Source organism: Actinia tenebrosa, unplaced genomic scaffold (genome assembly GCF_029948245.1).
Source record: "Actinia tenebrosa isolate PJP-AT-01 unplaced genomic scaffold, QUT_ActTen_1.0 PGA_scaffold14__42_contigs__length_11649687, whole genome shotgun sequence".
Classification (NCBI taxonomy): domain Eukaryota; kingdom Metazoa; phylum Cnidaria; class Anthozoa; order Actiniaria; family Actiniidae; genus Actinia; species Actinia tenebrosa.
The window spans coordinates 8771709-8799087 of NW_028292574.1; the positions used below are offsets into that span (position 1 = coordinate 8771709).

Consider the following 27379-nt stretch of genomic DNA (forward strand, 5'->3'; position numbering starts at 1 on the left):
ATTGTTGTAGTTGATCAGGCGGTCCTAGTTTCACTGATTATACGCGAACAAAGAGCCATCATTTCACGTTAATTTCATAAAAGAATTGAAATCACAATGCGCCATTTGACCCATAGGTACTCGGTATAAGAATAGGTAGAATTTTAGATGTATTGCGCGCTAGTCCATAACGTAGCTAGCGTAGCGGAGATGATTCAGATTAATCTTTTCTGACGTCCGTCGCCATATTTTTTTTCGATGAACCGCCTGATCAGTTCTCTTCCTGCGCTGCGATTGGCTGGTTTTTGATGGGCTGTCAAAACGAGATCACCTGGAATGCTCTGTGTTAAGAAATTAAAAAATAACATGTACATTTTTGCAGTTTAATATTCGATAACCTCGTTGTCTTCTAAAAATAACTGCATTTAGGGATCTGTTAAATATGTGTATTTATTGAAACTTTTTTTATCTTCCAACCATAGTGGATGGCTATTGTGATGCTTATGGCAGCTGGAGTAAATGTACCAAGACATGTGGTGGTGGAACTTGTACGAGAACACGAAAATGTTACCCACCTAAATATGGAGGAAAAGCTTACGTTGGATACCCTGAAGAAACTAAGAAATGTGGAACACATCCTTGTCCAGGTAAAATTAACAATTATTTAATGAAAAATGACAGGTTTATTTTTGCAGTTTAATATTCGATAACCTCTTTGTCATCTATAAATAACGGAAGTGTATCAAGTAATCTTGGCACCATTTGTTTGTTTTTTGCTGTTGTTGATTTTTTTTTCCCAACTTATTTTTTGTCTTCCAACCATAGTGGATGGATATTGTGAAGCTTATGGTAGCTGGGGCGCTTGCAGCAAGACTTGTGGTGGTGGAACTTGTACGAGAACACGAAAATGCTACCCACCTAAATATGGAGGAAAAGCTTACGTTGGATACCCTGAAGAAACTAAGAAATGTGGAACACATCCTTGTCCAGGTAATACAATCCTTTAATACCGTGTTAAGAAAGAAATGAAAAAATGGCATGTACAGTTTTGTAGTTTAATATTCTATAACCTCTTTGTCATCTATAAATAACGGAAGTGTATTAAGTAATCTTTGCACCATTTGTTTGTTTTTTGCTGTCGTTGATTTTTTTTTTTTTTTTTTTTTTTTTTTTTTAACTTATTTTTTGTCTTCCAACCATAGTGAATGGATATTGTGATGCTTATGGAGGCTGGAGTAAATGCACCAAAACATGTGGAGGTGGTACTTGTAAGAGAACACGAAAATGCTACCCACCAAAGTACGGAGGAAAAGCTTACGTTGGATATCCTGAAGAAACTAAGAAATGTGGAACACATCCTTGTCCAGGTAATACAATCCTTCATTACCATGATAAGTATAGGTATTGAAAATGTGTAGGTTTATTAAATTATTAAAATTCCGGCATAAAGCTCTGTCTAAAAACAAAACTAGGAAATCATAAATCAATATAATTTGCATTCATGTCTAGTCGATGGATACTGTGACCCTTACAGCAGCTGGACCAAATGTAGCAAGACATGTGGTGGTGGATTCCGTACAAGATCACGAAAATGTTACCCACCTAAATATGGAGGAAAACCATGCCCAAAACCTTCTGAGGAAACTCAATCATGTGGAACTCATCCTTGCCCAGGTAAAAGCAGTAAATGCATCTCAAAGACATTATTGCAATTGTATAGAATAACACGTTTCAAAATGCCAGTGTGCATTTTGCGTTGCAGACACGTTCTTTGCACTGCTAGCACTAGCATCTGCAGTGCACAGAATGGCAAAATGTAGAAATACGATATCAAATGTTGAATGATGCTTACTAAAATGATGCCAAATTGAGTCACATGTTCTTACTTGCTTACCCGCAGTTTATGGCGGTTATTCTTCTTGGTCTTCATGGACTTCCTGTTCCAAAACCTGTGGAAGAGGTCATTGCTCAAGAAGCCGTGCGTGTATAAACCCACGCCCCCTGTATGGCGGTAAACCGTGCAGCGGTGATGCGAAGGAGACCGGAAGTTGTTACATCGTCCCTTGTCCATATCCGGGTAAGATATCTAACTAGAATACAACGGCATGATGACTCAAATTCATCAATTCTCTATCAAAAATTATTTTTGAATATTACTTCATCAATAATGACGGCAATTGCTATAACATTATTCCCTTGGGTCATTTGCGCCCCACCAACTGAAACGAATTTTTTTTACCATATATAGGGAATCTTTTTTTAAAAATATATCATGAGAGATACTGTACCTTGAACGGATTTTTTTTAAGGAATATAAAACGCGCACGTATGCGTATCTCTGTACTGTGACATTAACGAGCTTTGGAACGCGATGTGCAGCTCAGTGTTTCTCTGGCTTTTTGAGAGCTCTACAGCTCCAAGAGTGTTTGAATCACACTACAGAGAAATAAGTAGCTGTTTTATATATTACTTTTATAAAGTACTTTTGAACGATTTTCTGCGAGTCCATGCACTCTGATATAAACACGGTAGCTAGCCAATCAGTGCTCGCTATATTTCTCAAATATTGTATAATCACATAATTACCAATCAACGTATATATATATATTGGATTCCATTTCTTAAAGGAGGCAATCCATATGGACCCCCTCCTGCCTACGACGAAGGAGAAGAATAATAACTTCATGCCTACGACAAAATTCAAATTCAAGGTAAGGGCAAACGGAGAATATAAATCTACTCGACAATAGTCCCCTTCACAGTTCCCTGCGCCTTCTTGAAAGGTAGCCGTGCCTTTGCATCGAAGCAAGACGAACGGTGAGCTTGCAGTGCTAGAGACACTTGAGCGTGATAGAGTCTCTATCATTGCCATGTTCACCGTTCGTCTCGCTTAGATTCAAAGGCACTGCTACCTGGGGCAGGGAACTGTGAAAGGGGCTATTTGAAACTCAATCCACCTTCCATCAGATATCAGACCTTAAATTGCTTAACTTTCTTCTGGGTTCTGTGATAAAAAACGTGCTATTGTTATTCACCACCACAAGTACAGCAGTGATGCAGCTTAACAGCAGTTAGAAACAATGAGAAGGTGTCTCTCACAGCCGCTATACAGTTCTTGTATGAAACCGGAGCACATCCTTAACCAATTTGAATTAGTGAAAGACGTCGGTTTGAGTGGAAAAAACCCTTGGTTTCATAAACCAACTCAGCTCACTGGGAACAACTGGGATTCGGTACCCGAGCGTTTTACTACCACGCCAACCTGACCCCCTTCTCAAAGCACTGAACGGTTATAGTACGGCTAACTCATTTTCTCAAGAATTACTATCAAGCTAGAGAAGTAATGAAGTAATGCCTACGAGATGGGACACGGGCTGAAGCTGGAACTAGTCGTTTTATTTAATTCTTTGTCTTTTTGCAGGAACCATATGATATCATCCAATGTACCGCGTTCAACGAAGTATTTTAGGCTTAGTGATAACCTCGGTGTGATAAGATAAAACATATACTTAATGGCATTCTATAAATCGGGAATGGTTTAGTTCCATGGGACTGAAACAAGGAAAACGTCGGGTAGAAACATACCTGATCAAGAGAAATGTAAAAATATAAGGAATAATAATTAGAAAATAAAGTGAAATATCAAAATCATATAAGTTTTCGTTTGGTTATTTATTCACCCAAGTTATTTCCGTTGAAAGCTTAGAACATAAGACAGTATAGCCATAAACAAGTTATTTGAACTCTCAAAACAATAACATCTGCCGGGGCTTGGGTCTGACATTCAGATAAAATTGTAATTTAGCTTGTTAGAGAACAACTAGAGAACCCGCGTGGAGAAATCCTTCAAATCAAGAGTGAAGCCACGTCCATATTATGAGTTTGTTTTTGAAACGCACATTCGTCTCAACGAAAGCGCATTGAAAACTTTGCGTCCACACTAACATTTCTACGCTAACACGATGAAACATATCTACGATCGGAAATGATGCAATATCGTCACCAGCGCACACAAACAGACGTGCCATGAGTGAATGACGTCAGTGTTTTCCGTTTTCGCCTATTCACGCTAATGCGATAGGCCTCCGTTTTCAAATGTCTCTATAGGGATTTGGAAGATAAAAACATTTCAGCTTTTTCAATTGCGCCATTTTATAATGACGTCACGGTTTGTTTACATCGGCTAAAATGATAGAAATTTAGTCTAAATTTACTGAGCTTAATTCTCTTCTTTCCAGATAAAAATCCGCAAAAATCGCCAGTGTAAACAGGCTAAGACCTTGCTATGACCAGCAAACCCGTTATTTCTCTTGCATCACTGAGGACTAGCCTTCGACGGTCGCTCCTTTCCATATGGGATGCGTTTTGAAAATTCAGCAGACTACTTAATCGTTATTGCAAACCTACAAATACTGGAAGGTTCTTAAATAAACCTTAGGTTCCAGAAAAAAATGTATAAAAGGCGTTCAGAAGTGGCGCGCGTGTAAGAATTTCTGAAACAGGAAGGAAGGGTAAGCGGAGATCATTGACGCAGTAACTTAAGCTCACGAAAGGAATCACCCAATAAATTCAGTCGGGTCACGTACGTATTCTTCTCATTGATGGTCATTTCCCATCAACTTGTGCAACCTAATCAGCCTTGACGCATTCTTGGTGTTTTCAGCTTCGTACTCTCTTAAGAATTCGATGGTGGATCTTGTCATATGAATTAAATTTAATTTGTTTTACAGAATCGTTTATTTTTCTTTATAGTTTTCGAAAAACAAATCAAAGGCATATGCAAAGTTTCAAAAGGATTTCGCGGTATAGTTTTTGAGTCTTTTTTTAGTTATTATTTCTTAATTGGAGAGCATTAAAAAATTAAGTAATTGTACAGTTTCTTATATGGAATTAATACGTATGAATATGAAGACGTTAACTGTGAGACAAAATTTCCTTTTTGCCTTCGCCATCGTCTCTAGTAGGCCGCGCGCAAGAAGAAAACCATGTACTCGCGTCCATTTCCTTTTTCTTTTTTTTTTTTCTTTTTCTTTTTCTTTTCTTTTCTTTTTTTTTTTTTTTTTTCTTTGAACAATATTAAAGAGCAGAGAATTTCTCTATCCACTGTTTGTCTCTGACTTATTGCTTCTAATACTTCCGGTGTTCCATAAGTCTAAAGGCATTTAGCAAGCTTTTAGATATTATTATAAGTGTTTTTTCCTGTTGTGCAACCTTATAAATAACTTTTAAAGTACGACGTCTAAAGTTTCGATGCTAATAACAATATTTAAGGATATTTAGTTACGAACCTTTGGCAGATCTATCTAAGCTGCTTAACCAGGTCGAAACAAACCTTATAAAACCCCACAAGCTTGATACTCCTTCGATTAAATTTGTTTTGCCTACAAGGAGTAAGGAATCTTTCTGTACTCACAAAGTGCGCAAAAGCAAAGTTAGAAAGGTAATTTCAATGCCACTTTATTCACTGTTCATGTGTAAAAAGGTTTATCATATCACATACTCACTTTCATCCGATTGTCGATTTTCAATTCAAAGTCTCTACTTCACCACACTTTGAATATTGTACTACTTATTATGTATGTATATACATACAGTAACCACAAACATCAACTAGCTGTAGAAAAGACTTTTCAGGTATATAGAGAATATTACATGAGATATTACGGAGATACGAATTTTATCTTCGAGTGTTGATTGATATCTCAAACGAGAAGATAAAATTCCTATCTCCAAGCGGCCATGTAATGTTCGGATCAATGTGTCTATCTGGGATATCGTATACGATCTCATGACATCGTACACGATATCATATCCAACACGTTCATTCTGATCGTACACGATCAGTTTCGTTGTGTGTAAATAATCGTACACGATCAGCTTTGATATCGTACACGATGACGTGGTTGGTTACATTTACAATCGTACACGATTCAGCTTTGATATCGTACACGATCGGTTTCATTGCGTGTAAATAATCGTACACGATTCAGCTTTGATATCGTACACGATCAGTTTCGTTGGTTACATTTACAATCGTACACTATTCAGCTTTGATATCGTACACGTTTCGGGATAAATAAATTTAGGGCTCCCAAACGCGCATGACTATGGATATAACATCACTGGTGACGTAATGATAATGATCATTCATCCATAAATACCGGACATAGATGGGAAAAGCGATAAATATTGGATAATACATGGAAAAGGAAAAGGGACTAAAGGGATAAAACATAGATGGGACTAAAGGAATAAAACATAGATGGGACTAGAGGGATGAAACATAGATGGGACTAAAGGAATAAAACATAGACGGGACTAAAGGGATGAAACATAGACGGGACTAAAGGGATGAAACATAGACGGGACTAAAGGGATGAAACATAGACGGGACTAACGGGATGAAACATAGATGGGACTAGAGGAATAAAACATAGATGAGACTAAAGGGATAAAACATAGATGGGACTAAAGGAATAAAACATAGATGGGACTAAAGGGATGAAACATAGACGGGACTAGAGAGATAAAACATAGATGGGACTAGAGGGATAAAACATAGATGGGACTAGAGGGATAAAACATAGATGGGACTAGAGGGATAAAACATAGACGGGACTAAAGGGATGAAACATAGACGGGACTAAAGGGATGAAACATAGACGGGACTAAGGGGATGAAACATAGATGGGACTAAAGGGATAAAACATAGATGAGACATAGCTTATTGAAGAAAGTTACCATAAAGAGTTTTATTGTGCCAATTGCTAATCCTTTCAAGTTGATTCAATTCACCATATACTGTTCATACCTTTACATGCCATGTCTTTTATGTATTTCTGTTGTTTCATATGACAAATACTAATCTACCAGTACCTTTTATGTGATGAGGTACACCTATTAAAGACATTCTACATACACAATTTCACAAGGCAGCTTGCTTATCAGTGAGTTAAGTGATAAGTATGTTGTACTTTTGCTACAATCTAGTTTTCCATAATGCAAAAAAAAAAAAAAAAAGAAGCTTTTTAGGCCGCCATAGAACTTTAACAAATATATAATACGTTGATGACCTTTGATTTTCCTTTCTTACTGACTTTTGTTTGTTTGTCTGAAAACGCGTCCCACAAATTCCCGCCAATATTTAACAATATTTGTCTTAAAACACAATATTTGTCTTAAACACCACAACGATTGAAGAATAGGACGTTTGCATGATGGCGTCATTTGACTCCCGCTACCATAATGCTTCGCGAATTTTCTTTCTTATTCAAATTTGTATTTCCCTATGAGAATAGTAATACAACAGGTGCTGATTAACTGAATAAAAGAAAGTGTGCAAGGGAGTCTGGTAGTAGAGGTCAGTGACATTACAGTGATTGCCATATGACCGTGAAAGAAAATAGACCCTTTAGTTTGTAATAGTTGATAAAGAACAAAAGAAAATCATTGGTTTAGAGTCTACTACTAACTATTAGTTTGCCTATTCTTTCACGATCATATGAAAATCACTCTATCATGCAAACGTCCTATTGGAAGCCGCAATATAAACTTTTGTCAAGAGAATATGAACTAAGAGAAGGAATCCCCGTGCCCCATCATGTGCACACTTTGATACTATTTTTAGAATCTATTCTAAAAATATCATCCAATGATATCATTTATTTGATCGTTTGATTTTCTGCACGCGCATAGTACGCGTGCGCTCTACGCTGTTTGCTGATGCTTTTCTTATGTTCAAATGTTCAAATCTGCCCTAAGATGACGATGTAGGTCCGAAGCTTCGGAAAATAAATGCAAATTTACTCCAGAAAGTTGAACATACTACTACTTCAATTTTCTGTCGCATTTGCCAAGCTTTCGACGTGCACATTCATATTCAGGGCAGAGTCGAAGTAACGGAAAACCCCAAAAACGTAAGCAAACAGCGAAGAGCGTGCGCAGTAAATGCGCATGCAGAAAAACAAATGGTTTAAAAATAGCATCAAACTGTGCACATGATGGTTACAAGGCTATATAGGGGGAATTCCTTCTCTTAGTTCATTTTCTCTTGCTTTTGTGTTATCCTTCTTCTACTGCATTTTTTTTTAAATTTTTTAGTCTATTTCTCTAAGGTTGTATTCTTCGGTTTCTTTCTCTCCTTTTCATTAAGTCTTCGCCGTTGCCGCTTCAAGGCTTTCTTCTGAGTCTGCCACCTTTTTTTCGCTTCCTCTTGTTCCTGATCATTATTCCGCTCACGTATTTCTTCAACTGGTCATAGCACAGAAAAAAATGTAAGAACATGCCGTTGTGTATTAATAAATGATTGAAAGAACTTATGAATAAATGAATGAGTGAATGAATGAATGGGCGAATGAATGAATGAATGGATGAATAAATGGATGAATGAATGAATGAATGCATGGATGAATGGATGAATGAATGAATGCATGCATGCATGCATGGATGCATGGACACATGGATGGATGGATGGATGGATGAATGGATGGATGAATCAATCAATCAATCAATCAATGAGTGAGTGAATGAATGGACGGACGGACTGTAATGCATGGCTTACCATCATTGATGACCGTGGATTCATCTCCCTTATGTGTTGGAGGCATTGTTCCTTTGAATACAGTCTAAGAGAAAAAAAGAAAAGACGGGAAGTATCATAGTTGAAATAGAAACGAGGAAAAGTTAACACACAAAGTCAAACCCACTCAAAAAAAAAAACCTTCTACCCTCTCCATCACGAGGCGATGTTTACACATCTAGCCTCCAGGTCCGGGTATCAAGCGCACAGTGAAAATCCCGTCAAAAAAAACCTGCTACCCTCTCCATCACGAGGCGATGTTTACACATCCAGCCTCCAGGTCCGGGTATCAAGCGCATAGTAAAAATCCCGTCAAAAAAAACCTGCTACCCTCTCCATCACGAGGCGATGTTTACACATCTAGCCTCCAGGTCCGGGTATCAAGCGCACAGTAAAAATCCCGTCAAAAAAAACCTGCTACCCTCTCCGTCACGAGGCGATGTTTACACATCTAGCCTCCAGGTCCGGGTATCAAGCGCACAGTAAAAATCCCGTCAAAAAAAACCTGCTACCCTCTCCGTCACGAGGCGATGTTTACACATCTAGCCTCCAGGTCCGGGTATCAAGCGCACAGTAAAAATCCCGTCAAAAAAAACCTGCTACCCTCTCCGTCACGAGGCGATGTTTACACATCTAGCCTCCAGGTCCGGGTATCAAGCGCACAGTAAAAATCCCGTCAAAAAAAACCTGCTACCCTCTCCATCACGAGGCGATGTTTACACATCTAGCCTCCAGGTCCGGGTATCAAGCGCACAGTGAAAACCTGCTGGCCTTCTCATGTTTATTGAAAAAAGAAAACCCACTTTTCCCTAACAGTTAAACGTACGATATCTCACCTCAACTTCATAAGTACATACATGTACAATTTAATATCCATGCATATATGTACTTACCTCTTCCTGACCAAAAATATTTGTCATCTCCTGCTTGTTCTATAAAAGAAGCAGCATCGATGATCGATTAATTGAATACTAGAGCAGCAAGTACTGACAAACAAACGTAATTTTCTTACCAACTCTACTATTCTTAAAATTTGGTCTTGTCGTTCAATGGTTTGTCCAGGGCGCACAATGTCTTTATCAAATGTCTCTATTACAAAGTAGAGAGGGTTCTCTTCTTGACTTCCCAGCCAGTCATACACTTCCTGAAGAGACATAATTACAAACCTCACTTTCAGTATTATTAGATTGTACACCATTAATCCGTGAAACATTTACTACTTATTTAGCGCATTGTAATATTTAGTTTTCAACAAACTAAGAATTCACTGACGCATAAACCTTATAAACAGTTGTATAAAACAACTGTTTTAATTTGTTTGTTTTGATGGTTGTGAGCGCATGCTTTTTTTGCGCACGCGCGCGCAACTTCCGTTGTTAGGTTATTGCAAATGAATTGTATTTTATAAAATAAATAAATAAATAAAAAACTTGCTTGCTGTGCTGTATAAAGTTATGATACACTTTGGGGATTTGCAGAACAGGAAAGAAGTGTTAGGAGAAGCACGACGCGTGTTTTATATTCCTGCAAGATAGGCTGAGTTTTGTTGTTTGTCCAGCTCAAGCGATAACATCCATATTTGAGATCAAATACTGCCGTTGATACGCTTTACTTTTGAAATGGGTAGACATTAGGCCAAACTTAAAGAGGTCTATACATATTTAGTTTTGTTTCACGGATTAATGACATGCACTCTCATGATAATGAATCATATCTATATACGCAAATCACATGAAAATGACTGTCGTTATAGTACGCTTCTAGTGCATGGTACAAAACTCCCAGTATGTTTTATATCACAATACGTATGCATAGAAAGGCAGTCGTCTTATATATATATATATTTTTTTTTTAAGTGAAAAATTTTGATTGAGCTTGTCTCAGCCCTCATAAACATATTAAGCAGTCATTCAGAGCGCGCGTTATATATATCTCAAATATTATACTATACTAAATATTATATTATACTAAATTATGCTGCCTTACCTTGCAGGAAGATTGCTTTCCATTCTAAGAAAAGGAAAGGTAGCTATTATGAGCGCCAGCATGGCTTCTGAGGAGTCATTTTGCGTGAAATGGATGTCTTGTACTCTTCCCGCGTTGTCCAGATCCGACATTCTGCTTCGGCGCGGCACAGCACAAAATCTCATATCACGCGCTCGAAGCACAACAAACTTTCTCTTCAGTGCTCGGTTATTTCTTCTCGTATTTTGAGCATTTCTGACTCAAAGTTGTTGTTCGAATTCTTCCGCAGTTTGATCGACGTCAGAGCCGATATCGGACATGATGGTAGAGTATTTGCAACCTTAACTTGGACTTTGATCGCAGTTTGAAAGGCGTGTCAAATACGATAAGTAACGTCAGTTTGTCGAACGGAAGCTAATACAAAGGAGTATTCATGACGTTTTCCTGGTCGGTGTGATATAATATTAAACCACTTATCTTTTCAGCTATCCGCGTTCTTTCCAGATTATTCAATTTACGTGTTCATTTGATTTTTCACAGGATTGTCTTAAATATTTCTTAAAAACCTTTCAGTAAAAGCTGAAAACTTCAGTTCTTAATTCGCCTACTTTAAATGATGGATTCGGAAGACGCTAGATGGATTTACCATGATTGCATCATAACAGACAGGACCCACTTTTATTTACTTTGTGAAGTCTGGTATGTTATCGCAAGTTTATTACAGCTGTACTTTTTTTCCCGTTTATCGGATCTAGCCTTATGAACGCCCTTTTTAAGTAGATCACACTTAAAAATTAAGTTTGGAGCAAACTATATCAAGTTTAGGTGTTATTATTTATTTATTTGCGTTTCGATTGTTTTTTACACTGGGTGCGTTTCTAGCAGGAAAATTTAAACCAGCTTAAAGAAAAAAATCCGGAAATGCCAATGGTAACAATAGAGAAGCAATTCTAAGCTAGTTTAATTTGATTGATAGTCGAGCGTTTACACGGTAAAAAGAGCGATAAAAGTCGCAAAATTCAGGAAATTACACTTAAGTTAAGCAACCATAACTTGGCCTACCGAAATCAATTACCAATCAAATCACGCTAGTTGACAGCTCACTGTTAAAATGTTTATTATGCTACACTTTATTATGCTTCACTTTTGCCTCTAGTTGGCTGTGCTGAAGTAGTGTGTCGTTTTAAAGTTTACATAAATCATTCTTAACCCACTTATGCTCTATTCAGGTGTGAAAGTGTCTTGCATATGCGGAACTGCAGTCAGCGAGCCGACAAGTGCGCAGTACAAGGCTGTACCTACATTGGTACTAGGCAGAAGCTCAAACTCCACTCCATTTCTTCTCTGGGCCACCACAATGTTCTTCTTCGTGGTTTGAATAATACGCTTATGTCGGCCATAATGAACCAGGTGAGTAGTGTAAATCCTTTACGCCACGCAGAAGAAAGATTAAACTAAAAATTTCCAGTATGCGATTTTATTTTGCTGAACTAAAAAAACAGTCGGTAATGACAATGGCATGTTGTTCTTTTTTTAATTTCAGCCCAACAAAATCCGTAATCATTTAAAAGAAAATATCATAGAAGCATGGGCCTACACTTGGGAAATAAGTGACCATGCAAGCCTGGAAAGATCCAAAAGGGAAGGAATTCCCGTTACCAGCAACGAATTGATTAGAGAAGGGAAAAAATGGATATTTCTATTTTATGTAGGAAAGGGAAGGTTATACCTTCAGCTGTTATCATCGTATGAGCCAATCAATTCTCGAATCACGTAAGTAATAAACGCTATTAGTATTACACCACATTTTTCCATCCATCCATCCATCCATCCATCCATCCATCCATCCATCCATCCATCCATCCATCCATCCATCCATCCATCCATCCATCCATCCATCCATCCATCCATCCATCCATCCGTCCATCCCACCGTCCGTCCGTCCGTCCATCCATCCATTGACCCATACACTAATTCATTTGCTCATTGACTTTTATATTTTCTAAATTGCAGACTCACCTGCAACGACGACGTTCAGCTGATAAATAATGGCAGTATTTGTCATGTAAAAGAAGGAAAGATGGTGGGAAGATGTGTGCCAAGCACCCTTCCAGATGGCGTCCTAATTTTCAGGGTCGATATACAATTAGTCGAATATATTAAAGTTTAATTCATGGTTAAATTTTGATTTCTTAATCCTCATTATGCCAAACATTTTCTTATTGATATATTTCAACGTTAATTTCATAATGGGTTTACAAAAAGAAGACGGACTCCGTCCCTTCGATCTATTGTACAGCCATGAAGCTAGTGGGGTAGGGGAAGGGGAATTGTATATCAGGCTACAACTGCACTCATTATACATGTAACCAATTTTAAACATGACTTCGATCAAGCAAGAAAACATATGACAACTAAAAAAACAAATCTTGATAATGAGTGATTCTCTTTAGTTTATGCCAAATCACAAGATGTTCAGGCAATAAAAAACGTACTGTACCAAACGACGTCACGTCCGGCTCCGCGCAAACTGTCGTTTGTCACGCCATCAGCTCACATAATCCGCTTTGACAGGTTTGATCCCTGCTTATTTACAAAGTAATGCAAACTTTCAAGCATACTCAGTATGTGAAAATACTATGTGATAAGCTGGATACCACTAGTGAGGAATAGTAACGTTTATAGAGCATGTTAACAGTCATTTATGATTACTAAGTTTACTACGCACCGATGGAATGCCACCGAGGCAAGCAAGCTGAGTGTCTTCAACACCGGAAGTGTAGGCTTAACTTCAACAAATAATCGTTTAAAATAATAACAAAGGCCAATCATGCTTATAGTCCTTAGATAGGCTAATGTGTGGATTAATAAGCCGTTAAAACTATTTTAGATGACTTTTTTCGCGGCCGTGATCTGTGGTGTGGAGATGTAAACAAACTGCTAATTTGCATATTTACATGGCAAATTTTTCCAAATTCGCATAAAGTTTTCATAAGGCCTGTTGAAAAACCCAAACTAATTTTTGTAGTTCGTGTTATTCTATCATTTGAACATTGTACAGCTTGAGTTTTGTAAAAATTGGAGAATGGCCACATGCGAAAAATCGCTTTTATAAATGTGAGGTAAAATCGAGACTGTGAATAACTCTGCTGGAAGAATGCAATTTTTTCTATCTAAAGTTTAGTTTAAAACGTCTAAAATCACCTGGAACAATTGTTCAACACCCCTTTTCTTGAATTCAGTTACAAATTTGATTGTAACTTAGGTTTTCACTTGGAGCGAGAATGTTTTTGAAAGCGTAATTCGCAGCCGTTTCTTGAGCAATTTTTAGACCGACACGGGGTGAAATCGTTTCTTTCAAAAAAATCCGGATTTTTTACGTAGATCGAAAAACCGACCCCAGTACGTTCATAAAATCATCTAATAGTGTCTACAGACCAAAAATGAAGGACTTTTATTTTTTTGATTGTGGCCACAAATTTTCGATTTTGCTCGATATTTCTGGACAGTCGCTCTTAATAATTAAACGACAGCTTTTTAACATTCACATAAAAAATTAAGGCCCAATAAAGTAACATCACATTTCTGAGCTTATAAACATAAAAGATAAGGGGAGTTATAACTTAAGATCTAGCAAAGGTTTATTACTTGCCCCATATAAACGCAAGACCAGGAAAACAATGGGGCGGCATATGTCCCTCCAGAAAACCTGAATAATTATGGTAAGTTTGGTGTTAAGTATGCAGCTGTCACAAGCTGGAATGATTTACCACATAATATAAAAACCAGTTCAACGCATAAAGTCTTTAAAAATAAGCTTAAAAATCATCTGTTGCTTTAGAATTTTGATTCTATTTAGGTTTTGCTTCAATGTAACTTTATTTCCTGCCTTAATTTAGTTCAAACTTCACTTTATTTTATATATTGAACAATAGTAAATCGGACTTTAACCTAGTTTTAATTAGTTTAATTATAATTCCGGACACTAAGGAATGTTCTTCCTCTATGTCAAGTGAAATCTGCAAACAAGTAGTTAATTAATTTCCTGGGATTACATGAGTAATGTTAGCATAAGCCACGTTTTACGGAACAAGTGCGCCTTGTGCGTATTGCGCGTGGATTATTGTAATACATGAGGAATGCAGACTCGAGCATAAATAGAGCTTTTTAAGTCAATTTAGTCAGTATAGCAAGAGAACTTGGAAGAGCGTCGAACCACAGAGTCAAGACAAAGAACTCGCGTCGTTAGAAGACAGAGAGCTGTAATCTCGTTCTCGTTTTGTACTGATTTGTGATGTACTAAGCTGAGTTGTGAATAAACTCTTTTGCCAACACACTTGCAATCTGTTTAGTGATTTGAGCGCCTTGCCGCCGGTTACATATAGTTTCGAGGTGCATAAATATTTTCTTAATCCTTTTGGGTTGTTTTCTTCTGGTCCTCTCAGTTAATTTTTTTAATAGATATGTAAAGTATAAAATTCTCATTCTGTGAAATAAAAAAAACTTGAAACCTTGAAACCTTGCACCCGTTCTCTGGACCTTCGCGCCATTAAAGGCGTTAGTTTGTTTAAGTGCCATCTTAAAACCCACCTTTTCAAATCAGCATTTTGATATTTTTTTGGGGTTTCTTTTTAAATCCTCTGTCTATCTCTAACTATATATATATATTTTAGAGGTGGCATATTTTATTTTCAGTATATATTAACGTATACTTATTCATTTTATTTGTAGATAGTTTTAAAAATAGTTACATATATTATTAATGTAATGCGCGCATAATAAGTGATTAAATTACTATTATTATTATTATTATTATTATCATTATTATTAACAATAATTATTATTAACGCAAGCAATGGTTTTCCGGAAAGTCTTCTGTAAACACTTACCCCCCCCCCCCCCCCCACAATTTGTAAACATATTTCTAAGCCCATTTTTATTAATAATGTATAGGCACAGCGGGGAAGACGAAGCCAGCAAGATACTTGGGTTTTTGGTATAATAACCACTGAAAAATCGCCTTGCCGGGGATATTTCCAAGTCGTCGAGAAGAGGAATAGGGCAACCTTGATGCCAATCATTCGAACGGTGTTGATGCCTAATAGTGAACTGCACACTGACGACAGTGCAGTGTACTGCAACTTAAGACAGTATGCGCCCAACATTATATGCCACAGGGTGGTAACTCATGCTGATAATTTTGTGGACCCTATAACGGGAGTACACACACAAGAGATTGAATCGGCATGGAACCGTCTGAAAACCAAAATAAAAACCAGGAAGGGTATAAGACCCAGTAACCTGCAAAGCTTTTTGGACGAACAAATGTGGAGAGATTTTAGAGGCGAAGATATCCCTTTTCAAAACTTTGCCTCAATGATTCCCCTATACTACATAAACCATTCCCAATAGAGGGAAAACAACATAACCGTGAAACTTTAGTAATACTAAATAGCACAAAATCATGCAAATTCCTTTGTTTTCTGTTGCTTAAGTAGCATTATTTTGTACTATTTAGTAATTTTAGTGTTTCACGGAATGATTGTTTTCACTCTGGTATAAAAAACTAGCCATATATTAAAGATGATTTTCAAACTATTATTATATTCTTATTGTACTTCTATTTATGATTATGTAACTTGTTCATGTATTACCTCTTCCATTGTAAGGTGTTTGTGAATTAATTATTAAACTATTATTATCATATTAAACTATTAAACATTATATTCACTAATAAGGATATGGAAAATATGTCAATTATGTCCTCTGAGGTATTTCATCGTAATTTTCAGTCCAATACTAAATATCGATATAGCAAAAGTTCCAGTGTAATTTACACGAATTAATTATTTTTTAAATTTATCAAACAAACATTCTTAACATCAAGAAAATAACGCGTAGAATTTTTTGTAACTCCATTAAAAATTCTATAATTTTCCAAAAAAGAAGCTTACTCAATTACTGTTTACTCAAACTAGGTTGACTGCCTACGTACTTTTTGGGGAAAAAATAAACTTTTTTAAAAATTTCGATTTTCCGAATTGAAATTTAATGCTTCCAAATCTGGAAAGAGAAATTGGGTGTCCCGGGCTCGTTTTTGAGATAATAAGCATTTAATGGGAAGTGATCAGACAAGAATTAAGATTGATAATATAATAGTTATAATTGTTAACGGTGGACATATCTTAACTTTTTCACCGGTCAATTTTCACATCTATTCGTTATTGAGATGTTTTAAAGCTATTATTGAAGTTATGTTTTGAAACTAGCTCATGAGATAAAAAAGGACTGCAGTTCCATAGTCCGGCTAGCTTTGTAATGGAAATATATTCTGTGTTTTCGTTTCAATTGAGAATTCGAGAGTTCTAAAATTGTTGACCTTACATTTTAGACTTTTTACTGGACGGAATTCCAAATGCGTTGCTTAGGAGGTCTGCACTATGTATGTATTGATTCTGTTTCTTTTCAACCCAGGGGGGGGGGGGGGGGGGGAGGTAAACACAAAGCTCGAATCACGGTAGTTATAACTGACCAATCAGAGCCATCTATTTTATACTTCGATAGCGTAAAAAAAAAAAAAAAAAAAAAAAAAACAATGGCGGAGAGAATTGAGAAAGCAAGTGTGAAATGCTATAGGTGTTTTACTAATAGGGGACTGGTCATTTATTACAGGGAGGGGTGGGCTGGTACAAATGGGAAGGGGCCATACCTTTTTGTCCAACCAAAAATGAGGGGCTGCATGAAATTATGCAAACATTTTTGGGGGTCATTTTCATGGGTTTTTAGTCAACTATTTCAGCTTTGATATGATGATGATGATGACGATAATGATGATGATGATGATGATGATGATGATGATGATGATGATGTTTACGACTACCATTATGATTAGGTTTATGATTAAAAATTTAATAATTGTTTTGTATAGGTGCATACAGTTATTCTTTTGGAATACAGTTTTGTTTATATTATCATTTATTATCTTATGGTATAGATAGGTTTTACTATAATAGTATTTTGTTTAAACTCTTTTTAGTTATATATTCTTATAGTTATATTGTAATCTAGGATGTATGTTTTTTTAGAGTGAAATAAAGATGATGATGATTATTATTATTATTATTATCATTATTATTATTAAAAGAACTCGCCTCCAATTTTGAAAACTTTCAAACATCACTCGTACATATAAAAGTCTGAATTGTACTCAATTTTTCCTATAAAAATAATGCACAACGGAAAATAATGAAAATATCTTCTCATAGTTTAGGTAATCTAACTATGTTTTTCCGATATTCCAATAGAATAAGAAAGCACAACAAAACGTTGAAGACAATAAAAATAATTGTTTTGCTAATTATAATTGAAAGAATAAAAAATGATTGTCGATAAGGTAGAGCGGTACGTTTTAACAGTTGTAATGATCATAACTTGATCTTGGTAGGGTTGATTAGGAGTCGATTGGCACAACGCAACGATGCAACGGATATTAAGTCATTCAAATGTTTACTTACATGTCCTGTCTATATCCTCGTTGGAGATTGGCCGTTCATATAGACGTTACATAACGGCGGCCCTAATATAGAGCGCTGTGGGACTCCATGTATTAAAAATCTCATGTTGTATGCTGTCAAAAGTCTTGCTCAGATCTAGTAGTAGCGCAGCGGTCAACTTGTGTTCGTCAATTGCTTTGCATAACTTGCTAGGGAATAATACTAGTATTATTCAGAACTAGTACTCTTCAGTCGTTCTTTTGTTCGTTTGTTCAGTCGTCCCGTTTGTTCGTTTGTTCGTTCTTTTGTGTGTTTGAATGTTTTGTTCATTTATTTGTTTATTAACTTTAATAAGAACTAAAAAGCAAACCTCTATAACTAACGAGACAGGCATAATAATCATAATGCGATCATGTAAAGGGAATTGGGGTCTTACTAGCAGAACAGCACTTCCTAGCAGAACAGCTTACCAAGTATGTATAAGGAGATATGTTTGACGAGATATAAAGTCAAAAACGACAAGAAACCTGTGAGAAGTTTATGTGTATTTAGTGCGACATTCGAATTTGTCTGATTGGATAACATACGAAAATGCATTGGGTTTCCGAGTGCGAAGAATAAAAATAAATATAAGCTATGTTCGTAAAGGTATGAACAGTATATGGTGAATTAAATCAACTCGAAAGGATTAGCAATTGGCACAATAAAACTCTTTATGGTAACTTTCTTCAATAAGCTATGTCTCATCCGGTATTTATCCCTTTAGTCCCATCTATGTTTCATCCCTTTAGTCCCATAGATGTTTCATCCCTCTAGTGCCATAGAAGTTTTAACCCTTTAGTCCCATCTATGTTTCATTCCTCTAGTCCCATAGATGTTTCATCCCTTTAGTCCCGTCTATGTTTTATCCCTCTAGTCCCGTCTATGTTGTTTTATTCCTTTAGTCCCATCTATGTTGTTTTATTCCTCTGGTCCCATAGATGTTTTATCCCTTTAGTCCCATAGATGTTTCATTCCTTTAGTCCCATCTATGTTTTATTCTTTTAGTCCCATCTATGTTTTATTCCTTTAGTCCCATCTATGTTTTATCCCTTTAGTCCCATTGATGTTTTATTCCTTTAGTCCCATCTATGTTTTATTTCTTTAGTCCCATCGATGTTTTATTCCTATAGTCCCATCTATGTTTCATCCCTCTAGTCCCATAGATGTTTTATTCCTTTAGTCCCTTTGATGTTTTATCCCTCTAGTCCCATCTATGTTTTATCCCTTTAGTCCCTTTTCCTTTTCCATGTGTTATCCAATATTTATCGCTTTTCCCATCTATGTCCGGTATTTATGGATGAATGATCATTATCATTACGTCACCAGTGATGTTATATCCATAGTCATGCGCGTTTGGGAGCCCTAAATTTATTTATCCCGAAACGTGTACGATATCAAAGCTGAATAGTGTACGATTGTAAATGTAACCAACGAAACTGATCGTGTACGATATCAAAGCTGAATCGTGTACGATTATTTACACGCAATGAAACCGATCGTGTACGATATCAAAGCTGAATCGTGTACGATTGTAAATGTAACCAACCAAGTGATCGTGTACGATATCAAAGCTGATCGTGTACGATTATTTACACACAACGAAACTGATCGTGTACGATCAGAATGAACGTGTTGGATATGAGATCGTGTACGATGTCATGAGATCGTATACGATATCCCAGATAGACACATTGATCCTAATGTTCTGTTTATTATATAGATATCGATGAAACTTAAATAAAACAAAAGCTCAAAAATTCTTTATTAAAATACGTTACTATGTCAACAGCGATATCTTCACGTGTGAAAGATATGGTATCTTCCACTGGTGAAAGATATCAAGTTTTCGACGTTAGAGAAAACCTGGTATTTCATCGATATCTATATAATATTTAACAGACCAAAAACAGCTTTCCGGATCCGTGTTTGATACTCAGATCAAAACACGCGGGATGTTGAGAGAACACGAGAGGAGCGTAGGGAACCACGACGCGTAGCGGAGTGGTTTCCAGCTTGTCGAGTGTTCTCCCAACATCCCAAGTGTTTTGATCAGAGTATCAAACACAGAAAACTGTTTTAGTCTAAGTAAATTCTCCCTACGTGCAGTCTTATTCAAACTGACCAATGAGCGCGCGCGATAGATTAAAAATGACGGTAGCGTGTTTTGATACTCTCATCAAACATGGTTTTCGACCAATCATAGCGCGCGTAGTATCCCAATTATTTTATGAATAAAAATATATCATAACACAAGAGAGAACGCGACTAAATTTTCTAAGCAACACCTTTTGTTTTGGCTAGCGCTATCAGCAGCCTTTATCAGGGCGAAAGAAGAATATAGAACTGGCCTAACGAAGTAGAATATAGAATTAAAACTTCATCTCTGATCTCAAATCATATATATGTTATTTATCAGGAGGTCCGGATAGGAAAAAACTGTGTCCGAGGTCTTGAATATACGGACCGAGGGCACAGTTTTTCCCTATCCGGACCGACTATAGGACGGTAAATAACTTATTTATTTTTCCTGTATTTTTTTGCTTGTTTTTGTAATCGTTTTGTTTTGTTATTATCGGCGAAGGATACCGGACCGCGAGCGCGGGCAGATACTGACAAAATACCGCCCGCTCAAACAGCCAATCAGAACGAACGATTTTTTGAGGATACCGGACCGGCAAAAAATTAATTAAAACATTTTACCATTCAACTATTCACTACATCTAGAATCAATACAATCATTTGGTTAGGGATGAAGGGGCACTTTGGATACCAGTTATTTCGGGTTACACTTTTTACTGTTGTAATATTGTAATTTTTTTTTTCCCCCACATCTGTTTGTTATATATTGCCCGGAGCAGGTCTTGTTGGAGTAGTTTTGTGCCATCTGTTCAACATGAAGCTCCTCCTTATAGCCGTCGTGGTCTTTCTCCTCTGTGGAATCATGCTGCCAACTTCATTCGCAGAATCCGCTGGTAAGAAATTCTAAATACCGCAATTTGGCAATTTCAGTATATTGTAGTATATGGTATATTGCCATGGCATGATTAGAACAAAATTTCTCAAGAGATTGGAATGCTATTGCTTTGTCCCCCAGATAGAGCTGCTTTGGGGGTCCGATAGGCACAACGGTAAAACTCAAACTAAAAATCTAATTCTCAAAATAAAACACGTATTCTGAATGAAAGAGCACTACGTTGAAATAGCTGACGTAATGTTTATCTTAACAATGAGTTATTTTTCTTACACCGTAAAATAGTTAGTAAATTAATAGAGGTTATTATTTCTCGATTGACACTGGGTTTCCTTTGTTATTCACAAGGCTTTATTCTTGTTATAACCCTCATTATGAATGCGAGGTCAATATATAGTTATTAGAGAGTTTTAGATTTACGTTCACGGCAAACGTGAAACGTCAGTTGACCAATAAAAAATTCTTTTAAATTACTGAAAAAGAATCGCAAAAAATTCCAAGTAGTAGAAAAACAAAAGAGTATTTGCGCTTGGTGAGAAGGTTTGTAAATAGTAAAGTAAAATAAAGGAAAACTATGAAAACGTGGTCACGTTTGCCGTTTGAGGGGGGAAAAAAAGTCAATCTAAAACTCTCTATTAACCCGCTTAATAATTATATATAGACCTCGCATTTATAATGAGCAACATTTGATAGAAAACCTTCTCAATTGAGAAATAAAATACTTAATTACCTCGAGCGTCGGCAATAAGCCTATACATCCCGAGGGCCGCAGGCCCGAGGGATGTATATGGCTTATTACCTCCGTTCTCGATAATTAACTCTTACGTAGATCTTATATACCGTATAAAACACGATTTGCGAGTTTATCAAACTGCTTCAAAAACTTAGGCATAATTCAGACTAATGAAGAAAACTTTAAGGGGTTTAAATGGCATGCACGTGACGCGTACGCTCCCTCCAATTGGTTGAAAGGCTCATTGATCATTCATGGTTATTGAAAAATATATCAAAATTGTTTTGGTACTTTTGAGTTCAAACATTATGATCACTCTAGAAAACAAAAATCATTGCGACACTGGTTTGTATAGAGCATGTGGACGTTACGTCATTGTCGCCATCTTGGTTGACGATAACAAAGCATTCCTCTTTAGCTTCTCTTGTTAGATCAACCAAGATGGCGACATTGTTTCATTGTTATTCATATCTCAAGTCTCATGGTTGCACACACTCTATTACTTAATTTATTACAAAATAAATTTAGTCATTAATAATTGATATCTCCAAGATACGTCACTCAAATCATATAAACGTTTTACTATTCAACTATTCACTTCATATAGAATCAATACTAAAAATATTAAGATTAGTCTTTGTGTTAAAATTAGATAGCCTTTTTTTCTTTCTTAATCATCAGTTTTATTTCAATTTTCTCCTTTCTCAAGTTCGCACTCTAATCTTTATGTTTATTTTTATTCTTTGACTCGCTCTCCTCAACATCGTTCGCTCACCGACTTTGAAAACCTATTAGATTCTAGCTCTCGAGTTCATCTTGTTTAAACCTGTTTTATCTTGTCTTATCTTGATACCTCGCGCAAATGCATTGTTATGATCTTCAGCAATATAGCTAAAGGGAACCCAAATTATTCAATATTCTTTTGATTCTACATGAAGTGAATGATTGAGTGGTAGAATATGTTTTACATGATTTTAGTCCTACATCTTGGCCGGAGATATCAAGTTACATTCTTGTGATATGTTATTGACTGCGATGTCATATGAGGCAATTGAGTTTGTCAAAATTTGTCAAAATTCGTAAATTGGAATACTGATTACTTTCTATCAACCATGTTTAAGACAATGATGTTCTATACAGGATATTTTACTGCCCCAGGAAAGTTTCGTATTTTTAATTAAGCCTCTTATGACATCACACTCACAACCTTATGGAAGTATAAACCTTGATATCTCCAAGGTGCGTCACTCAAATCATATACAAATATTTTGCCATTCACTGAGATACTCGCTTCATAAGTTAAGGTTCATAGGCGCTTTAAATCTGCGAAAATAATCCCTCTGTAACCCAGGGTAAGTAAAACGCAGATGAACCAAGTTTCTTACAATTGATCAATATGGCTGCGTATAGAGCAATTTTCGTATGACTGTGAAAAGCTCAGTGCCGTAAGCGTGACGTGCCGTGACCGTGATACTTTCTAGAATTTTAATTGGCTGATTTTTTTTTTACGCGCAATATGATTGGTCTAAAAGTGCCGTGATCTTGACGTGACCGTGTCCGCGCCGTGTTTATGCCGTGTTCCGGGTATTTGATTGGATGGAGAGTAAATTCTCGAGCAATGTGATTGGTCTGGCGTATGCCTTGCCGTGTCACGACCGTGTTCGTGCAGTGAACTTTTCACAGTCATACGAAAACTGCACTAAGACACTGTATTAGACGTAGTGTTAGGGTTTTCAGAGTACTGAATGTTTGATGGTTTTTTTCCCCGTAGTGGAAAGGCTTCGCAGAATGAGATGCAGGAATGCCTGGAACTGTAAAAGGTGTTACGAAATCAAACGTCAAGGAAGATGCAATGGGCCATATAAGATGGGCGTTTGTTATAAGACTTGTACAGGATGTGGTGAGTATAGTTTAGATGCCGTGCCGTGATCGTGAAGATGAAATTAAATATACAAGCAATTTTATTTGATGTGCCGCATGCTCGAGAGCTTTGATCGGTTCAGACGAGAGACCCCTTGCATGTGACGTCAAAGCAACTCAATTTGGAGGCAAAACATAACAATTTCGATCTCCTGAGAATTGGAAACCTATTGTTATGTCCTCCAAATTGAGCTGCATTCCGATCGGTGCTGCAATGGGTCTTTAGAGAGTTAATTTGCAAAGCACCTTGTTGACGGCAAACGCTAAACGCCAGTTAACAATAGAAAAATATTCAAGATTAGCGAGAACGAATAAGACATTTGCTTGATGGTGTCATTGACCTCTACTACCATACTCCCTTGCACACTTTCTTTTGTTTATGGTCCATGGTTTGTTCATGGTTTTTAGACAACTTGTACCAAGGGGGGGGGGGTGGGGATTAGTTACACGGAAATGGCAGTTAGATGGAACCACTTGAAGGGGATAGGGGGATGATCATAAAAGCAACAAACCCTAGCTCCCTCCCCCCCCCCCCCCCCCCTTGCTCCCCATGCAAGCGATAAATAATGACTGCTTTCTTTTCAATGGAAAATAAAGTTAAAAGATATTCAAATGTTATTCTTCTCAGGCGGATACATTGATAAGCCTAAGTACAACTGCCCGTCGATCTCCAAACAAGGGAAGTGCTTTAACAAAATGAAAAACAACCCTTACATGACGTATGCAATGCACTGCGAGGCATCCTGTTGCCAAGGTAAAAGTTTAGATCTTTAAATTAGCATATTCATGTGGAGTGGTTATCTTGACTTTTCGTCGAAGCCTTTAATGAACCTTTTCGGCTTGGACGTCATGTTTCCCATTATTAGAGAGTTTTAGATTGACATTTTTTTCTCCCCGCAAACGGCAAACGTGACCACGTTTTCATAGTTTTCCTGTATTTTACTTTACCTTTTACAAACCTTCTCACCAAGCGTAAATATTCTTTTGTTTTGCTACTACTTGGACTTTTTTGCGATTCTTTTTCAGTAATTGCCGTGAACGTAAATCTAAAATTCTCTATTAAATATCATCCGTCCACTGGTTACCTGCACGTGGTTTGAGGAACTAGTCTACGAGATCGCATTTCAGACCACGTGTCATTCCCTAGAGTATCATGTCTTTTTTTCATGGTAAATAATAGATGCAACTCAAACAAAGAGTCTTAATAAATAATAATACTAAATACTTCTACTAATAATAATAATAATAACAATAATAATATATTTTTTAAATGATATAATAATTTTATTCTCAAAAATAATAACAACATTCGTCTTAATAATATTCTAAAGTAATCATCTTAAAAATACAAATCTTACAAAAATTCTTATTCATTTAAAGTATTTAAATAGAGATTCTAAATAGTTCGTCTGAAATTCTTATTAATATTCTTATTGATTAAATTAATAAACTATTCAATATGAAATATAGTTATTAGCAATCTCAGGCCAGTCCGGCAAGTCCCTTTTCTATCTCTAGGTCGCTCTCCTGTACGTTTTTTTTTTTTTCCTTCTCCTTGTCGATCTTGATCCCGTCTGACAAAATAATAATAATAATAATAATGATAATAATAATAATAATAATAATGATAATGATAATGATAATAATAATAACAATAATAATAATTTATAACAGGATATAACCCATAAGTGTATAACACTGTTTTCCTTGGCGTTCTGTTATTCTCGAGAGTAAAAGGAAAATTGAATACAGAAACTATTGCGCCCAAGCTAAAAAGTCCTAATGTTGCAAGATTTTAATAACTAATTTATTTTCCAGCGTATCCCTTGAATATTCCAACAACAACTCCATCTACCGCATACCAACCAACCAAGCCCAAGTGAGAATTGTCAACGGGCCAGCCATTGATGTAGTATGTATTAGTATATGTAGTAAATGTACGAAGTGGTGCCAATGTTATAAGTTCTTAAGAAAAGTATGGTAGTGGTAGTGGTAGTGGTAGTGGTAGTGGTAGTGGTAGTGGTAGTGGGTAGTGGTAGTGGTAGTGGTAGTGGTAGTGGTAGTGGTAGTGGTAGTGGTAGTGGTAGTGGTAGTGGTAGTGGTAGTGGTAGTGGTAGTGGTAGTGGTAGTGGTAGTGGTAGTGGTAGTGGTAGTGGTAGTGGTAGTGGTAGTGGTAGTGGTAGTGGTAGTGGTAGTGGTAGTGGTAGTGGTTATTTATTAATTACGTCTTTTTTCCTTTTTTCAGGTTCATTTTCCCGATACTTGTTTAATTAATTTGGTTTGTGTTTTGATGTATGTTTTTTTATTAGAAAATAAACACACAATAAATGGTAAAAATCAGAATAATTGTTTTGAAGTTTGTTTATTGTTTTGACAGTAATTACATTTAACTATTTCAAAATTTTGACTCAAAGCTCATTCTCTTTCATAAGTTAAGCTTATTTTTTTCTCTGCCTTCTAACCTAATCCAGCCCGAAATGGACTTGACATCACATGTAGAAGAGTTTATTGTTTGAGAGTTTTTCTCCACCCGGGCCAGGCTCTCCACTTTTACAAAACTTCACAAAACCCACGTCACTAAATTCCAATTCGATATAAGGGTGCCTGACTTAGATCAGTACAGAGGTTGTTAGTTCAAGGTTCAATTTGTGTGTTAGACAAGCCCTAACTTAGATCAGCCCAGAGGTTGTTTGAGGGTTCAATCTGTGAGTTAGCCATGCCCTGACTTAGATCAGCCCAGAGGTTGTTTGAGGGTTCAATCTGTGAGTTAGCCGTGCCCTGACTTAGATCAGCCCAGAGGTTGTTTCAGGGTTTGATCTGTGAGTTAGCCATGCCCTGACTTAGATCAACCCAGAGGTTGTTTCAGGGTTTGATCTGTGAGTTAGCCATGCCCTGACTTAGATCAGCCCAGAGGTTGCATGAGAGGTTAATGGTATTGATGGCCAGTTTGTATAGCTGCAGTTATATTAAACAGTATGTCTATTTTTTAACGAATATATGTCATATAGGTCGTGCACTGCAAGTGTAAGATAATCACGATACACAGTACACGATGCCACGTATTCAAACAGAGACATTGGATATTACATTGTGCATTAGACTGTATCCTATGAAAGGCATATTCTTGGGGTGCAACCACATGACTAAAACTCCCTTGAGATATAAATAACAATGAAGCAACCGCCATGTTGATTAATCTATATGATGATATGTTAATGAGGAAAGGCGTTTGTTGCGTCAGCCAAAATGGCGGCTTTGACGTAAAATGCACTACAAGAATTCAATGCGCAAGTTAAATTCAGTCCCATCACTTAATTCAGCATGATGATAAATTGGTGAAAGTAAATACTGAAACATTAGATAAAGTGTATATATATATATATATATTCTTTTCCCTTGATATACACTTTAGCTTTAATGACTTTCTTTCTATAAATATATCCCTTTGTACACTTGATTCGATTGCCGAGCCCCTAATTGAACGCGCATTCAATATTGTACTACTAGGTATCAACACACAGTTGCTATTTCTTAATGTATTTTATTGTGTCTATTTTTATCAGGGGCGTAGCGAGGACCTAGGAGCTGGGGGGGCTCCTCCCCAATAAAACAAATAAACGCTCAAACAAAAATTTAAGAAACAAACATTATTTTATTACCCATTCTTAAATCTTAGGTTGTAATAATTTATTTTCCTC

The 27379-nt window shown here is 36.6% G+C and overlaps 4 protein-coding genes across 4 annotated transcripts in view; 3 read left to right on the top strand and 1 right to left on the bottom strand.

The window, feature by feature from the left end:
- Positions 1-3635, top strand: part of LOC116303957 (SCO-spondin) — a 34113-nt gene extending 30478 nt beyond the window's left edge. The window contains exons 45-51 of the mRNA XM_089029373.1: positions 462-626; positions 805-969; positions 1182-1346; positions 1489-1653; positions 1880-2056; positions 2607-2690; positions 3401-3635. Coding sequence (XP_088885499.1) covers positions 462-626; positions 805-969; positions 1182-1346; positions 1489-1653; positions 1880-2056; positions 2607-2656 — 887 coding nt within the window. The 3' untranslated portion in view covers positions 2657-2690; positions 3401-3635. The remainder of the gene's footprint in view (positions 1-461; positions 627-804; positions 970-1181; positions 1347-1488; positions 1654-1879; positions 2057-2606; positions 2691-3400) is intronic.
- Positions 3636-5264: 1629 nt separating this feature from the next.
- Positions 5265-26027, top strand: LOC148911422 (uncharacterized). Its single transcript, XM_089030107.1, has 6 exons — positions 5265-5419; positions 20916-21029; positions 23533-23661; positions 24310-24435; positions 25500-25593; positions 25927-26027. The coding sequence occupies exons 2-5, from the start codon at positions 20951-20953 to the stop codon at positions 25562-25564; spliced, it is 399 nt and encodes a 132-aa protein (XP_088886233.1). The 5' UTR covers positions 5265-5419; positions 20916-20950; the 3' UTR covers positions 25565-25593; positions 25927-26027.
- On the bottom strand, positions 6735-9793 carry LOC148911423 (uncharacterized). Its single transcript, XM_089030106.1, has 4 exons — positions 9570-9793; positions 9451-9489; positions 8540-8603; positions 6735-8229 (listed from the first exon to the last, which is right to left on the bottom strand). The coding sequence occupies exons 1-4, from the start codon at positions 9768-9770 to the stop codon at positions 8081-8083; spliced, it is 453 nt and encodes a 150-aa protein (XP_088886232.1). The 5' UTR covers positions 9771-9793; the 3' UTR covers positions 6735-8080.
- On the top strand, positions 9758-14858 carry LOC148911424 (uncharacterized). The gene is made up of 4 exons (XM_089030104.1): positions 9758-11221; positions 11752-11932; positions 12066-12295; positions 12536-14858. The coding sequence occupies exons 1-4, from the start codon at positions 11136-11138 to the stop codon at positions 12690-12692; spliced, it is 654 nt and encodes a 217-aa protein (XP_088886230.1). The 5' UTR covers positions 9758-11135; the 3' UTR covers positions 12693-14858.
- Positions 26028-27379: the final 1352 nt, after the last annotated feature.